Raw genomic sequence first — 18,078 nt, forward strand, 5'->3', positions numbered from 1 at the left:
TCCAGAATGGCGACCACAAAAAGTCTTCAAGTGTCTTTTGAGTAATTTATTCTTTTAGCATATATTGTTTATAACAATCCCTACCACTACATATGAAGTCAGTGCTGGGTTGTAGATATTTTATTTTATTTCTGTGGATAAGTATGTGGTTTGCCTGTGAATTACCTAATACAACATGAAAGGTTTCCTAGTCGTGTGTTAGTATTGACATTTTGACCACAGCTGATGTTTTGAGCTTCCTGGCGTTAGTCTTGACTTAACTGTGCTGTGATGTATTTCTACTTTATTAATAATTTCTTTCTGTATTGTAGATACTCTGAACAGTTAAGAAAAGTTAGGGAGATTTATCTAAATTGGTGCAAAGAAAAAGTGGAGCAGTTGCCCATCACTACCAATACGATTCTATGTCTAATTTTTTAGAGGACCTTTTTAAAATGAAAAGAAGCAATCTGATTGGTTTCTATGGGTAAATCTCTTGAGAGTAAAGCAACACATTATGGAACAGCGCACACCCAAAAATTCACAAAAATATCTTTATTTTTATGGTACAAAAACACAAAATAAAAGCATTGAAAACAAGACAAAGAACCGGTCCATATGAGTTAAAGCACAGGACCAACTGCAGCACCAACCGATGATTGGGTAGAATCACTGTAAACAAAACATAGTGTCATGACAATTATAATAATACAGTATATAAATGAAATAAAGGTGACACAAATGTATACAGTATGTCCTAAAATAAATACCTAGACTGATGTTACTAGTAATTCCAATTTAATGATAATTACCAGTAACATCAGGCTAGGTGCTTATTTTAGGACATACACTTTTGTGTCTCCTCTATTTCATTTGAATATTATTAGAATTGTCATGACACTATGTTTTGTATACAGTGATTCTACCCTATCATAGGTTGGTGCTGCAGTTGGTCCTGTGCTTTAACAAACATGTAGCGGTTCTTTGTCTGGTTTTCGGTGCTTTTAGTTTGTGTGTTTTTCTTAACATATAAGTAAAGATATATTGTTGTGAATTTTTTGTTGTGCGCTGTTCCATAATGTGTTGCTTTACTATCAGTTAAATTGCGCTTTTGCACATTTGCAGCACCCTTCTTTTGATATTCATCTAGATTTTAGTGGGGCCCGTCCCCCTTTTTTGACACAAGCTATGGGCAACTATTTCACATTTCCTTTGCATCAGTTTTGATACATGTACCCCAATGTCTGCTTTCTGTAAAAATCTGTAACGTTTCATATAAATTTATTTACGCAAAGGCTCAACTATATTAAGCCCACTAACGGGACCCTACCCTAATAGTGTATAGGATTATACTTTTTCATTTATTTCATTTTAATTTCTTATATTATTTTATTTCTTAAAGTGGTGACACAAAATATAAAAAGTAGGGTAGTACACATATAGCTGCATGAGCCAGTCATCAGCCAGTATCTATGTATGACAGATATAAAGTGTATTAGGGTGCAAGGGGTTTGGTGGATACTGCTGAATGAGGGGGTCAGGTTCTGATGACAAATGTAATAGTGGAGCCAAGGAAAGGAGTTAGATTAGGGAATGTTATAGTCCTTTCTAAAAAGATCTGTTTTAGGGCGCACTTAAAACTGTGAATGTTGGGAACTAATCTGATTGTCTCAGGTAGCGCATTCTGGAGCACTGGTGCAACACGAGAAAAATGTTGTACACGGAAGTGGAAGGTTCAGATTATGGAGGATATTAATCTAAGGTCATTGGCAGAACATAGAGCACGGGTAGGGAGGTAGACAGACATGAGGGAGGAAATGTAAAAAAGGGGCTGCGCTGTGGAGAGCTTTGTGTGTTTGAGTGAAAAGTTAGAATTTTATTCTAAAGGGAATGGGCAACCAATGCAGTGACTGGCACAGGCTAGATGCATTGGTGTAGCAGGTGGTCAGAAAGATGAGCCTGGCTGCTGAATTAGGAATAGATTGGAGAGGGGAGAGTTTAGTGAGTGGAAGACCGATTAGTAATGAGTTACAGTTGTCAAGACGAGAGTGAATCAGAGCGACAATGAGAGTTTTGGCTGTTTCCACAGTAAGGAAAGGGTGGATTCTGGAGATGTTATTGAGGTGAAGGTGACAGGAGCGTGCAAGTGATTGAATATGAGAAGTCGAAGAAAGTCCTGAGTTAAAAGAAGAAGAAGAACTACCAAATTATACACTGAGCAAGCAGTCAGAGAGGTAGAAAGAAAACCAACAGAGAGCACGATCCTTAAGGCCAATAGGGTGGAGCATATTGAGTAGGAGTTGGTGGTCTACAGTGTAAAAGGCTGCAGAGAGATCCAGAAGAATCAGTAGAGAGTATTTACCGTTAGATTTAGCCGTCATAAGATCATTTGAGACTTTAGTAAGGGCAGTTTCTATAGAATGTAGAGTGCGGAAACTAGACTGTAAGGGGTCAAGAACAGAGTTAGAAAAGAGATAGTGGATTAGACAAGAGTAGAGCAAGCGTTCCAGGAGTTTAGGGATGAATGGTAGATTAGATACAGGTTGGTAGTTAGCAGTACCGGATGGGTCAAGAGACGTTTTTTTATCCGTAATAGGGTTATAACAGCAGGTTTAAAAGAGTAGGAAAAGATTCCAGAAGAAAGACAGAGGTTAAATATTTTAGTCAGGTGACTAGTGAAGCCAGGGAGAGAGACTGAACGAGGTGTGAGGGAATAGGATCACTAATGCATGTAGTAGGTTGAAAAGAAGAGAGGAGCCTAGAGACTTCTTCTTCTGTTATTAGGTCAAATGCTGAAAGTGAAGAAGAGGGAGTGTGGGAAGGTAGTGGCTAGATGCTGCTAGGGGACTGGGAGATAATATCATGCCGCATGTTGTCAATTTTATCTTTAAAATAACTGGCCAGGTCTTCAGCACTGAGATCTAGTGGCGTAACTACCCCTGTAGCAGCCATAGCAGCTCCTATGAGGCCCGCGGCAGGAGGGAGGCCGTGCCGCCAGCCGGCATGCCCCCCCCATTCCCGGAGGCACCGCTAGCAGCCACTATGGCTGCTACAGTGGTAGCGACACCACATCCAATAGTGTCTGCGTCCTTCTTTGGGAGGCATTATACTGCGGGGGCATTATACTGTGGGGGCAGCTATGGGGGTATTATACTGTGGAGACAGCTATGGGTGGCATTATACTGTGGGAGCAGCTATGGGGGCATTATAATGTGGGGGAGCTATGAGGGGGCATTATACTGTGTGTGGCAGCTATGGGGGGGGCATTATACTGCGTGGGGCATTATACTGTGTTGGCTTCTATGGGGGCACTATACTGTGGGGGCTGCTATGGGGGTAATATACTGTGGGGGCAGCTATGGGAGGCATTATACTGTGTGGGGCAGCTATGGAGAGCATTGTACTGTGTGGGGACAGTTATGGGGGACATTATACTGTGGGGGCAGCTATGGGGGTGTTATGCTGCATCAGGGCAGCTATGGGGCATTATGCTGTATGGGGGAATTTGTTTGGGTATTGTACTGCATGGGTGTATCTGTGTGGGCATTATACTGTATGGGGCATCTGTGTGGGCATTATACTTTATGGGGTCATCTGTGTGGGCATTATGCAGTAGGGGTACCTGTGGGCATTATACTGTATGGGGCATCTTTGTGGGCATTATACTGTATGGGGGCATTATACTGTGTGGGGGGTACTATGGAAGCATGATACTGTGTGGGCTGAACCGGGTGTGAATGGGCGGGGATTGAGTGGGATTAGAGGCGTGACTTAAAAGAAAAAAATTGCTGCTACGTGCTGCATCGATTGCCCCTCTTTGTGATACTTTAAAGTATAGCCCTGTCTACAGGTAGGGCTGTATAAACCTGTCAACATGGGGCACTGTATAGCACTGTCTACAGGGGGGGGCTGTATAGCACTCTTTACAGGGTGGGCTGTATAGCACGGTCTACAGGAGTGGGCTGTATGGCACTATTTATAGGGTCACTATCTACAAGGGTGGGCTGTGTGTGGCACCCAGGGGAAGGGGGCCCAGTCAAAAGTTTGCTATGGGGCCCAGTGTTTCCTAGTTAGGCCCCTGCTGAGATCTGTCATCGGCGTCTGCACTTTAGGACTAAGGAGGCAGTGACAAGTATCAAAGAGTCATTTTGGATTATTAGATAATGTGGAGATGAGAAGGGAATAGGCTTGTTTAGCATAATAAAAGACAGAGTTGTACGTTTTGAGCATGAATATGTAATGGAGAAAATCTGCTGACATGCAATTTTCTCCAGTCATTCGGCACATCTCGAGCATGCTGAAGAAAGCAAGATTGCGTAGTGTGTCAAGTCTGTGTCTGGAAATTCGAAGTGCAGCCAGATTGGGACAGGAGAGGAAAGAGATAGGGGACAATGAGGACTGTAAACTGTCTATGACCTGCTGATTGTTCATGTATAGATTTCTGCTAGGTAGGAATGTCCTTCTTATTTCCTTTTGTATTACCTTTCTTGGATGTATAAATAGTATTAAACTCTGTATCTCTACTATCCACACTATAACTTTCAGGACATGTTCCAAAACGTAATCATTAGGACATCAGTTTTAGTGCGCATGATTCTCTACTGTGTAAAATGTATGATGTCCTGAAACCAAAATAATGATTATGTATGTGAGCATGTCCTGAAACCAAAATAATGATTAAGTATGGGAGCATGTCCTGAAATCAATATAATGATTAAGTATGGGAGCATGTCCTTAAACTGTATGGGAGCATGTCCTGAAACCAAAATAATGATTAAAGAGGCTCTGTCACCACATTATAAGTGCAGTATCTCCTACATAAGGAGATTGGCGCTGTAATGTAGGTGACAGTAATGCTTTTTATAAAAAAAAAACGATCTGTTTTCACCACTTTATTAGCGATTTTAGATTTATGCTAATGAGTAAAAATCGCTAATAAAGTGGTGAAAACAGATAATTTTTTTTAAAGAAAAAGCACTGCTGTCACCTACATTATAGCGGCGATCTCCTTATGTAGGAGATAGGACACTTATAATGTGGTGACAGAGCCTCTTTAAGTATGGGAGCATGTCCTGAAACCAAAATAATGATTAACTATGGGAGCATGTCCAGAAACCAAAATAATGATTAATTATGGGGGCATGTCCTGAAACCAAAATAGTGATTAAGTATGGGAACATGCGTATTTGCTTCTACTGAAGCTTAAATAGTGTGAGAGCAAGCGCAAAGGAACCTTTAACTACATCACCTATGATAAGAGCATGTGAAGGCAAAATCCTGATTGGAGTCCTTTTTTTCAATGACACGGAGAGAACGGTCGGCATATCCTGTGCCCTATGCGGAGGGACATAAAGTTAAAGATACAGTATATTATAGACATAGGTGGAAGCTATAGATAAAGAGTTAGGATAGTAGAGATTCAGAGTTTCACACTATTCATACATCCAAGAAGTGTAATACAAAAGGAAATAAATCATAGAGCTTATTACTATTCCTATACTATAGAAGGGAAATATAAAAAGGAAAATAAACTATATCAATGAGTAAGAAGCCAACACGTGTTTTTAAACATTTAAAAATAATATAATAAAGAAATTAAAATTAAATAAATAAAAAAGTATAATTTTATGCACGGTTAGAGTAGGATTGTATTAACGTTCTCAATGGATTTGAGCTTTTGCTTAAATAAAGGTGTTAAATAATAAGTATATGGCAGCCTTTTTTTTTTTTCCTATTAACAGATGTGATATGCTTTTTTGGGCCTCTTGAATTAGAAATTAGGGGTCATGTTTACTCTGAGCAAGTATTGCTCATTGAGTCTAACCATATTGTTTCCATAGATCTGATCTATTTAAAAGGGTTTTCACATGAAGGACATTTATGACATATCCACAGGATATGTCATAAATGTGAGATAGATGCGTAACGTCCGACGATGTAATCAGTTTGTGGCCGGGAGGCAGCGTGAGCACAAAAAGCTAGAACAGGGTTTAGGGGATCTGTTCTAGAGATAGGTCTGGATTTCAGAGGTGGGACCCGCATCGATCTGACATTTATGACATATCCTGACAAATGTGCTTCATGGGAAAACCCCTTTAAGTCATATTTGAATATTTATGGTTTAGGTCAAGTTAAAGTTCAGTTGTATGAAACATAGACTGAGAATCTAAGTCAGAATTCCAATATAAGCAGCACCATCAGTAAAGAGTCCACTTCAACTATTCAATGAAAATAAATATAAAAGGTGTTAAGGGGCACATAGAATAGGGGCAATGTGATATTCAATGGAATGGATCACAAGTCAGTTCTCATCAGAAATTCAGTAGGTTAGAAAGTATCCTTCAGTCATGAAATGGTCACCTAAGATTCTCAAAGATGTCGCCCCAATCGATCAGATTCACATATCCTAATACCGTCAAGAACTGTACAACTGTCAGATTTATTATACTCACAGGATACTCGCAGATAATTCAAAGTCATGACATCAACAAAATCTGCCGTAGAGTATAAGCCCAAGCTAGTTTTGTTCTGCATGGATTACTCTGGGCCATGCTCGACATACGGGTGAAATTTGAGTTTGGCTTATAGCCTCGTGGAGATTTTGTTGATTTCATGGCCTTATAATTATCTGCGTTTGTGAGTGTCTGTTATATTATTTCACTTTAGTGGGAATGGCGGAGCCTTGTGGTCTCACATTACATATCACATGAAGGGTTAAGATTAAATCAATCAATTCCACCCATTGTTTTGAAGCTTCTGCAGGAGTCCCGTCGGATATATAATGAATATCTCTCAAGTACGTCTTTGTGTCCAGTCAATGTGGATCAGCAGGCACTTATTACAGAGAAGATGCTGGAGAAACCAACTCCTGAGCTTTTCAAAGTTCAACAGCTGCAGGTAACAACAGTGTCTGGGTTTATCTGGCTCAAACATAGACTTACTTTTTGACAGGCGGAGAATCTTTTATGACAGATTATTTTTGTTTTTATTTAAAGTCTTTTTTTTACATGTACAGTCCTGGCCAAAAGTCTTGAGACTGACACAAATTTTGGTTTTCACAAAGTTTGCTGCTTCAGTGTTTTTAGATAATTTAGTCAGATGTTTCTATGATATACTGAAGTATAATTATAAGCATTTCATAAGTTTTTAAAATTGTATTGACAAATACATCAAGTTTATGCAAAGACTCAATATTTACAGTGTTGACCCTTCTTTTTCAAGACTTCTGCAATTTACCCTGGCATGCTGGATATCAGCTTCTGGGCCAAATCCTGGCTGATGACAACCCATTCTTGTCTAATCAGAGCTTGGTGTTCATCAGAATTTCTTTGTTTTTGTTTGTCCACTCGCTTTTTGAGGATTGATCGCAAGTTCTCAAAGGGATTGAGATCTGGGGAGTTTCCTGGCAATGGACCCAAAATTTCAATATTTTGAGCTAGCTCTACACTTTTGTTGAACAGATCCTTTAGCTGAATCCTCTTTAGGAGACGGTCCTGGCACTTGCTGGACTTTCTTGGGTGCCCTGAAACCCTCTTCACAGCAATTGAACCTCTCTCCTTGAAGTTCTTGATGGTTGATTTAGGGGCAATCTTACAAGCAGCAATGTCCTTGCCTATAAAGCCGTTTTAATGCAAAGCAATAATGACACTGCACGTGTTTCCTTGGAGGTAACCATGGTTAACAGAAGAAGACAATGATTTCAAGCACCATCCCCTTTTTAAAACAACTAATCTGCTCTTATAATTCAATCAGCATGACAGAGCGATATCAGCTGCCTTGTCTTCCGTAACGCTTTCTACTGAGCTAACAAGATCACTGAAATGATGTTAGCAGTTCATTATGTGGCAGTGCTGAAATGCAATGGAAATGGGGTTTTGTGATTAAGTTAATTTCCTTGGCAAGGAATGACTTTTCAATTAATTGCAATTAATCTGATCAATCTTCATAACAATCTAGAGTTAATGCAAATTGCCACCATAAAAACTGAAGCAGCAAACTGTGAAAACCAAAATTTAGGACAGTTTCAAAACTTTTGGTCATGACTGTAAAGGTTTTTTTTGGCATTCCACGTATACAGAACATCTTGATTTCAATTCATTTTCTCAAATTAGCCCAGAGTGCATGACTTTGTATGTAGAATATGCCTGGCAGTTCAGGAAGAAAATTTCCAGTTAAAGGCTGAAATTGTTTCTGCCCCACTGCATATGAATTTATTAGTTCAATGAGAAAGCTGAAAAAAAATCCCTATGCCCCTACCCCTAGTGGTAGCTGCAGGAAGATAGAACCTTATGTTACACCAAGGAAGTGTAAGGGCTTGTCCACATGTAACGGAATTGCTGCAGAAAATTTCTGAAGAAACTAGCAGGATTTCCGCTGTGGAAAAACCGCACCATTTTTTGCGTTTTTCACTGCAGAAAATGGTGTGGATTTTTCTGCGTTATTCTCAATGTTGGGAGATGGTGAAATCTGCTATTAAAAACGCAGCAAATCAGTCCACTTTCCGCAGCAGGAATTGACATGCTGCAGTTGAGATTGGTTTAATCAAACCCACTTTGCTGTTACTGTATTCAGCTGCGTATTTTCTGTCTGCAATTCTGGACAGAAAATACGCAGCAATTCTGCTACGTGTGGACAAGCCCTTAAGGGAACCAAGGGATTTGGAGAAAAAAAACAGAGCCCCGACCTTTATAAGAATTCTGGACCTATTTATTAAATTATAGATGCACTTTCCTGACCAAGCCCACCACTAACCCCTTCAGCATCCTAAACAACATAATAATATTTTATAATAACATAATTACAATAAATGGTTAAATGTTAACTACTAAAGTACCATAGACCACCAGAGATATTAGATATTAAAGGGGTTGTTCGGTTTCAGCAAATTGAATACTTATTTTTTTGTGTAACTAAAAGTTATATAAAATATACTTTCTGTAATAATTCCTTCTGGTTTTCTAGATCTCTGCTTTTTGCTATTCAGTAGAAACATTAATTGTTCACTCCAGTGGATACAATTCTGTCCATGGTTATGTGATGACACCCAGGTGCAGGCATCGTTAGAAGACACAGCTCTGATAGACAAACTCTGTCAAAGCTCTGTCACCAGATTATAAATGCCCTATCTTGCACATAATGTGATCAACGCTGTAATGTAGATTACAGCAGTGTTTTTTATTTCTAAAAACGATAATTTTTGACAGTTATGACCTATATTAGCTTTATACTAATGACTTTCTTAATGGACAACTGGGCGTGTTTTACTTTTTGACCAAGTGGGCGTTGTGGAGAGAAGTGTATGACGCTGACCAATCAGTGACCAATCAACGTCATACACTTCTCTCCATTCATGTAATTAGCATAGTGTGATCTTGCTAGATCATAATGTGCAGTCACATACACACAAATTAACGTTACTGAAGTGTCTTGAGAGTTAATAGACACCGCTTCCAGCCAGGACAGGATGTCTATTCACAGTCCCGACACTTCGGTAACGTTTGTGTGAGATTTACAGCAAGGCAAGCGTAATCTCGTTTTAAATGACAATTTACAGTGTAATCTCACAAGATAATGTGTGTGTATGTGGCTGCACATAGTGATCTAGCTAGATGAGTATGTGCTGTGTACATGAATGGAGAGAAGTGTATGACGCTGATTGGTCACTGATTGGTCAGCGTCATACACTTCTCTCCACAACGCCCACTTGGTCAAAAAGTAAAACACAGCTAGTTGTCCATTAAGAAAGTCATTAGAATAAAGCTAATATAAGTCATAACTCTGTCAAAAATTATAGTTTTTCTAAATAAAAAACACTGCTGTAATCTACATTACAGCGCCAATTACATTATTGTCAAGATAGGGCACTTACAATGTGGTGACAGAGCCTCTTTAACTTTTAGTTATAAAAAAAAGAAGCATTCATTTGCTGACATCAAACAACCCCTAACCCATAACCACCATGTATAATGTATTTCAATGTTAACCCTTTCTGCACCTTAGACCATCAGCGGTATTAGGTATTAACCGGTAAACACCAGTTGACCACCAGGAGTTTAATAGGAATACTATTACTAACCCCGAAACACCCCATGTAAAAGTATATTCTGTAATTTATGTAGAAAATTAGCAAAGTCCATATAATCGGGGGAATTTTGTTGTCTCCATTATGGGCATCAAGCCCCCTTTAAAAATACTGTGTTTGCCCCTGAGATGGTATAATAAACATTAATTGTGCCACTAAGCAGCATCCTGCATGGAATGCTCTCAGTGGCAAGTGAGAAGGTTTTAGGTCTTGGTGACAGCTCTGTGTGGAGGAAGTACTGCCAATTGACTAAGACTACAGGGCACCCTGTCTCATCTATAACGCACCTCTCGGCTTATATGTAGATGAGGTGGTCCTGCTAAGTTGTTGAGAATTTACACTGCACAAACTGTGAGATTCTGTTGCTCCAAAAGTTGTTTGTGTTTTTTTCCATCTTCACTTCCAAAAGTGACCATTGGAACAGAGATTTCTCATATTTCTGAATGACCAATCGGCCTAGTTACGGTATACAGGTATGTACTTACTAATAACTAGGAAGATTTGCCGTTTCCTCTCCTCACTATTCAAAAGCAGAAAGGTAAAATCTCCATCAGAATTAAGAACCATTGGGAACCTTATCTCTTTGTTAACTTCACATTTAAAATTGTACCTTTTGTATTATATGTTTAATTTCTGCATAAATGTAATAACAGAAAAAAACCTCACTTGCTGATTATGTTTTTTAACAATAGATCTTCAATTTGATGAAGTTTGACAGCTACGCTCGCTTTGTTAAGTCCCTCTTGTATCAAGAGTGCATGTTATCAGAGGTAGAAGGACGCCCTTTGCCAAACCTTATTTTCTCACCAACCAGTCTGAACTCAGGCTGTGCTGCTCTCACCTCTGGGACAGTAAAGGTAATCTACAGTTTTTTTGGTCATTAAAAAAAATATTGGTGTATTTTACCGGTATTGCTATTTCTGTAAAAACCATTCACTTGTATGGGAGTCCCGGAAACAGCGTAGCAAAACGCACCTAGTAAGTCAGTGGCCGGAGCATAGCGACAGCGAAAAAAGGTAAGACAGTGGTCTAAGTGCTCCATTCTTAAGATAGGTGTGGGTCCCAGAGGGACCAGCATCTATAGGACAATTATGGCATATCCTGTGGTTACATAGTTACATAGTTTGTACGGTTGAAAAAAGACACATGTCCATCAAATTCAACCAAGGGATGGGAAAGGGGAAGTAAAACATTTCTACACATAGGAGCTAATATTGTTTTGTTCTAGGAAATGATCTGAGCCTTTTTTAAAGCCATCTACTGTCCCTGCTGTGACCAGCTCCTGCGGTAGACTATTCCATAAATTCACACAGTAAAGAAGGCTTGTCACCTCTGCAGATTGAACTTTTTTTTTCCAGACGGAGGGAGTGCCCCCTTGATTTTTGAGGGGGTTTTACATGGAACAGGATTTCACCATATTTTTTGTATGTGCCATTCATATATTTATATAAGTTAATCATGTCAACCCCTTAGTCATCTCTTTTCAAGGCTAAATAGGTTTAGTTCTTTTAATCTTTCCTCATAACTTAGATTCTCCATGCCCCTTATTAGCTTTGTTGCTCTTCTTTGTATTTTTTCCAACTCCAGGGCATCCTTTCTATGAACTGGAGCCCAGAACTGAACTGCATATTCTAGATGAGACCTCACTAATGCTTTGTAAAGTTGTAATATTGCATCCCTGTCTCGTGAGTCCATGCCTCTTTTAATACACGACAATATCTTGCTGGCCTTTGAAGCAGCTGATTGACATTGCATGCTGTTATTCAGTTTATGATTTACAAGTACACCCAGATCCTTCTCAACAAGTGACTCCCCCAGTGTAGCTCCCCTAGGACATATGATGATGAGGAGAGCCATGTCTGTCAGTTGCACTCAGCCAATCAGCATTGCTGACAGCACTCTGGAGATGCTGATTGGGAACCTTAAAGATGACCTATCAGCTCCCCTGACATGTTTGTTTGGGTAAATACTCGTATTCCCCATGACAATAACAATGCTGGAACATATTTTTTTTAGAACTCTGCATTGTGCTATTCCACTTGGAAATGTATACATAAATTAACAATTGGGCATTACCATTTCACTTGTCAAAAGGATGTATCCTTACAAAATCTGACACTATCCAATTAGTTCTGACAGAGTCAGAGTATGTAGATATACACCGAGGTTACAAGGGTATGGTAGCGCCCAGAGGTCAAATTATTCATACATTTCCATGAGGAATAACAGAGGAATGACATAAAGCAGAGTTGTAAGAAAAGACTGTTAATTTATGAGGAATGTACAATAAAGTTCAGAGAACCAACAGGTCCAAAATAATATCATCACCTTAAAGTTTCCTTTATAGAAATAAATACAAATTCACATACTTTGCAATAAGTAAATTATTTTTCACAAGGCAAGCTGAGGGTTAACTGGGTGTTACAATGACATATTTCATTCATGGTCAGTTTTGGATTATGATAAATCCTTTTCAAAGACAAAAAAATATATATATATTTTTTTAAAGCGTACCTGTAAAGAGAAAAAAACTTTTTTTTGTGTTCCGTTTAACATAATAAAAACTTTTCAATATATTATAATTACCTTACTACAAGCCTTAGTCTGCTATGCTCTAGTCTTCTTCCCTGTCTTGCTGTTCGTCCATCTCTTCTACTTCGCCAGTCCCTGCTCGTTGTCAATTGGAATCCGTAGCCAGCCACATCAGACGCTAGCTATAGATTCTATGCAGAACAGAGACTGAGGGGTAGGCGCGCACATCAGCGTGGTCTTGATGTGCGCGCCCCCGATCCTCCTCATTCTAAGCCCTATTCACAGCACTGCTCCTGACATCACTGTCCATATATGGATAAGTGATGTCCGGAGCAGAGCTGAAGTCCCGGGCAGAGAGCTAGTAGGTTAGAGCTTAAGTCCCGGGCAGAGTGCTAGTAGAGGCTCTGCTCCGGTACACTGGATCTGTGGAAGCCTCTAACATCACTGTCCATATATAGGCAGTGATGCCTGGAGCAGACCTGAAGTCCCAGGCAGAGTGCTAGTAGAGGCTCAGTTTTGATGTCAGGGGTAACCCCAGAGCCGGAGTACCGGGCAGAGCGCTAGTAGAGGCTCTGCACCGGTACAATGACTCAGTGGAAGCCTCTAACATCACTGTCCATATATAGACAGCGATGTCTGGAGCAGAGCTGAAGTCCTGGGCAGAGCATTAGTAGAGGTTTTTCTCCGGTACACTGGCTCTGTGGAAGCCTCTAACATCACTGTCCATATATAGACAGTGATGTCCGGGGCAGAGCTGAAGTCCCGGGCAGAGCGCTAGCAGAGGCTCTGCTCCGGTACACTGGCTCTGTGGAATCCTCTAACATCACTGTCCATATATAGACAGTGATGTCAGGGGCAACTCCAGAGCCGGTGTCCCGGGCTCTTCCTGGGACTCCTGCTCTGCTCCTAACATCACGGTCCATATATGGACAGTGTTGTCAGGGACTTCCCCATTGCCAGAATCCCGAAACAGAGCCGCTTCAAGCGCTCTGCCTGGGACTCCTGTTCTTCTCCTAACATCACTGTCTATATATGGACAGTGATGTCAGGGCCAACCCCAGAGCCAGAGTCCCGGGCTCTGCCTGGTACATCTGCCCTGCACCTAAAATAACTTTCCATATATGGACAATGATGTCAGGAGGAGAAGAGGAGTCCCAGACAGAGCGCTTGAAGCAGCTCTGTTTCGGGACTCCGGCAATGTGGAAGCCTCTAACATCACCGTCCATATATAGACAGTGATGTCAGGGACAACACCGGAGCCGGAGTCCTGGGCTCTGCCTGGGACTCCTGCTCTGCTCCTAACATCACTGTCCATATATGGATAGTGATGTCAGGGGCAACCCCAGAGCCAGAGTCACGGGCAGAACGCTTCTAGCACTCTGCCTGGGACACTGCTCTACTCTTGTCAACACTGTCTATATATGGACAGTGTTGTCAGGGGCAACCCCAGAACCATAGTCCCAGGGAGAGCACTACTAGCACTCTGCCTGGGACTCCTGCTCTGCTCCTAACATCACTGTCTATATATGGACAGTGATGTCAGGGGCAACCTTAGAGCAGAAGTCCCGGGCAGAGCGCTATTTGCTCCGAGACTCCGGCTCTGGGGAAGCCCCTGACATCAATGTCCATATATGGACAATGATGTCAGAGGCTACCCCAGAGCCAAAGTCCCGGTGCAGCGCCTATACTAGCTCTGAGACTACAGCTCCGGGTAAACCCCTGATGTCACAGTGATGTCAGGAGCAGAGCAAGAGTCACAGATGTGACAGCGGCTCTGGGGTTGCCCCTGACATCGCTGTCCATATATGGACAGTGATGTCAGGAGGAGGAAGGAATCCCAGGAAGAGCTGTAGAAGTGGCTCTTTTTCAGGACTCCGTCTCTGGGGAAGCCCCTGACATCTATGGACAGTGACACCAGGAGCTTTCCCAGGGCCGGAGTCCTGGGGCACAGTCTCTACTAGCGCACTGCCTGGGGATTCCGACTCTGAGGAAACCCCTGACATCACTATACATTTAACGTATACCTGTGACGGATGCTATACAGTGGCATCCGTCACCCATAGCCTCTCATGTTAAAAAAAACATATACCGTGTGGTATACGTTTTGTTTATGGGATCCCTCAGGAAGGATTAGCGTATTCTATTAAGTTTTTCCATCCTTTTTTTATTACAAATCTTTTATTTGTGTTTTTTTTATTTCGGATTCAAAGACTTCTTCGATGACGGCTTATTTCTTTATTTTTAATATAAAATGGATAACGAGGGTTGCGTGTTTTAGTTCAATAAAATATTTTTTCTAGGTGTCTGTGTTTTTTTTTAATACTTTATAACCACTGCCTTAGCAATGGCCGCTGTCTGATTGACAGCGTTCATTACTAAGGCAGGACTTCGTGTTAGCCGGTGAAAATGCTAACACTAATCCCCCAGTTATTTCCCTGGTACCCACTGCCACCAGGGGGTACCAGGAAGAGTCATGTACAATCCAGTACCCGACCGTCTGAAGTGATCATCGGGCACTGGGGCGGCCACAGGCTGGTATTATTGGGCTGGGAAGGTCCAAACAACATGGTCCTTCCCAACCTGGTAATGCCAAGCTGCTGCTGCTGCTGCTATGTTGTATCTGGCTGGTTATGAAAAATGGCGGGGACACCACATCGTTTTTTTCAGTATTTTTATTTTTTTTTAAACGACATGGGGTCTCCCCCATTTCTCATAGCTAGCCAGATACAACATAGCAGCAGCAGGCTAGCATTAACAGTGTGGGAAGGCCCACATTTTTGGGCATTCTCGGTTTAATAATACCAGCTTGCGGCCGCCCCAGTGCACGTCCATCACTATAGATGGTCGGGTACTGGATTGTACCTGGATCTTCCTGCTACCCCTGGTGGTGGTAGGTACTGAGGTAATAATGGAGGGGTTAGTGTTAGCCTTTCCACCGGCTAACACTAAGCCCCTCTTAGTAATGGACACTGGCAATCAGATAACAACCATTACTAAGGCTGTAGTAATAAAGTTTTTAAAAAAACAGACACACAGAAAAAATATTTTATTGAAATAAACCCCCCCACAACCCATTAATCATTTTAAACATTAACCATTCTTAACCATTTTGTTAAAAATAAAACGCTTTCATCAAAGTAGTCCAACAACCGAACCTGTAAAAAAATCAAACACAAAAAACAAAACATAAGATTAGTAACACATAAAAACGTACGAGTGTGTGTGTGTATGTATATATATATATATATATATACATATATATATATATATATATATATATATATATATATATATACCCTTCCCGACATCCGCCATATATATGGGGGGGAACGCAGGATGGGGTTACATGAAGCCTGTTCACAGGTTGAGCCATCTCCATAGAGCAAGCGTATCGGCTGGGTGTTACAGCTGTCATATCAGTGCAATCCCGCTCGTTTAACATGTTTAATCGTGAGACTGCCAGTATCAAGATATACTGCAATTCATTAGTATTGCAGTATATCGTGCAAACGATCTAACGATCGCTGGTTTAAGTCTCCTAGGGGGACAAGCAAAAAACAGTAAAATAACTTTAATAAATAAAAAAAATATAAAAATAAAATTAAATGTTCAAAAAAAAACCCGTTTTCCCATTTTACGTTCAAGCACAATGTAAAAAATTCATAAAAAATTAACATAACTGGTATCAATGCGTCCGTAAAAGTCTGAAATATTACAATATATCATAATTTAGTACGCACGGTGAACACTGTAAAAAATAAATAAATAATAAAGCCAGAATCGCTGTTGTTTGGTCACTTCATCTCCCACAAAAAAATTGAATAAAAAGTGATCAAAAAGTCTCATGTACCCCAAAATTGTACCAATAGAATCGTCATTTTGCCCCGCAAAAATAAGCCATCACACTGCTCAATCGACGGAAAAATAAAAAAGTTATGCCTGTCAGAATGTGGTGACAAAAGACAAATTTTATTTTGAACAATCAGTTTTTTCCTGGTAAAAGTAGTAAAACATGAAGAAAATGTTATAAATTTGGTATCACTGTAATCGTTTTGACCCGCAGAATGAATTTATTGCACTGTTTTTACCGCACAGTGAATGCTGTAAAAACAAAACGAGCCAAAAGATTGAGGAATCACAGTTTTTTTCCTATTTTACCACACAAATATTTTTATTCCAGTTTCCAACTACATTATATGGTAAAATAAGGGTATGTTCACACGCTTAACCAAAAACTTCTGAAAATACGGAGCTGTTTTCAAGGGAAAACAGCTCCTGATTTTCAGACGTTTTTTAAGCCACTCACGTTTTTCACTGCGTTTTTTACAGCCGTTCTTGGAGATGTTTTTCTAAAGAGTCTATGAAAAACGGCTCCAAAAACGGCTCAAGAAGTGACATGCACTTCTTTTTCACGGCCGTTTTTTTACGCGGCCATTTTTCAAATGGCACAGAACGCTGTCTACCCATTGAAATCAATGGGCAGATGTTTGGAGGCGTTCTGAATCCGATTTTTCATCCTTTTACGGACAGAAAAACAGCTGAAAATTAGCCGTGTGAACATACCCTAAATGGTGCAGTGAAAATCTACAACTTGTCACACAAAAAAACAAGCCCTCATAGAGCAATATTGATGGAAAAATTAAAAAGTTATGGCTTTTGGAATGTGGGGAGGAAAAAACGCAAGTGAAAATCCAAAAAATGTCTGCCGCGGGAAAGTGTGTGTGTATGTGTGTGTGTGTACGTATATACACACACACACACACACACACACACACACACACACACACACACACACACACACACGATGCTAAAATATAGCCACTGGGAAAGTCACGTTGTGGTGATACGCGTGGGGCATCCAGACCCCTCCTTTCTCCTCCTTTTGAATATTCTATGATCTGGTAGGATTTGTACACCTCATGTCTGTATACCTTATGGTTTGATGCAATATTTGGTTTACTCAGATCCATACTATTATACATTTTGGAGGAGTTTGTAGGCAGGTTCTTTTCTTGTTTTGTTTTTTTATACTTGTTGCTTATCAGGGTGGCATCCCCCAGGAGACCAGCTCTAGCATGCATTTGCTTTTGAAATATTTTTAACTATGTTTATGTGGTGTAAATGTTATAAATAAAATTTATATTTTTTGTGATACACCTAGTGTCTATAGACTTTTTGCCATATACATACCCTTGTGTGTGTTTTTTGTCTTTTCCATTGAAGTTGAATAGGGTATGTGGCAATATATGTGCAGTGCCCACCGGTGTGTTTTGTTTGCTATAATATGGCATCATGCTATATATTAGCATGATGCAGGGATCCAGTGATTGCAGCACTTGTCTGTCTTTACTCTTGCCTTGAAGAAGATGTCTGTATAGATACTATACGCTGGGGAGTGATTGCAGCAGGAAATTCGGTGACCTAATTAGCTGAGCTGATTAGCTCGTGCATGAGTTAAAAGCAAAGCATCCTGGGATATAAGCCCA

General features: G+C 40.4%; 1 protein-coding gene across 1 annotated transcript in view; it reads left to right on the forward strand.

Moving 5' to 3' along the window:
* RGS14 (regulator of G protein signaling 14) overlaps positions 1-18,078 on the forward strand; it is a 119,352-nt gene that overhangs the window by 55,479 nt on the left and 45,795 nt on the right. Inside the window, exons 6-7 of the mRNA XM_075859375.1 lie at positions 6,733-6,876; positions 10,753-10,917. Coding sequence (XP_075715490.1) covers positions 6,733-6,876; positions 10,753-10,917 — 309 coding nt within the window. The remainder of the gene's footprint in view (positions 1-6,732; positions 6,877-10,752; positions 10,918-18,078) is intronic.

Source organism: Rhinoderma darwinii, chromosome 3 (genome assembly GCF_050947455.1).
Source record: "Rhinoderma darwinii isolate aRhiDar2 chromosome 3, aRhiDar2.hap1, whole genome shotgun sequence".
Lineage (NCBI taxonomy): Eukaryota > Metazoa > Chordata > Amphibia > Anura > Rhinodermatidae > Rhinoderma > Rhinoderma darwinii.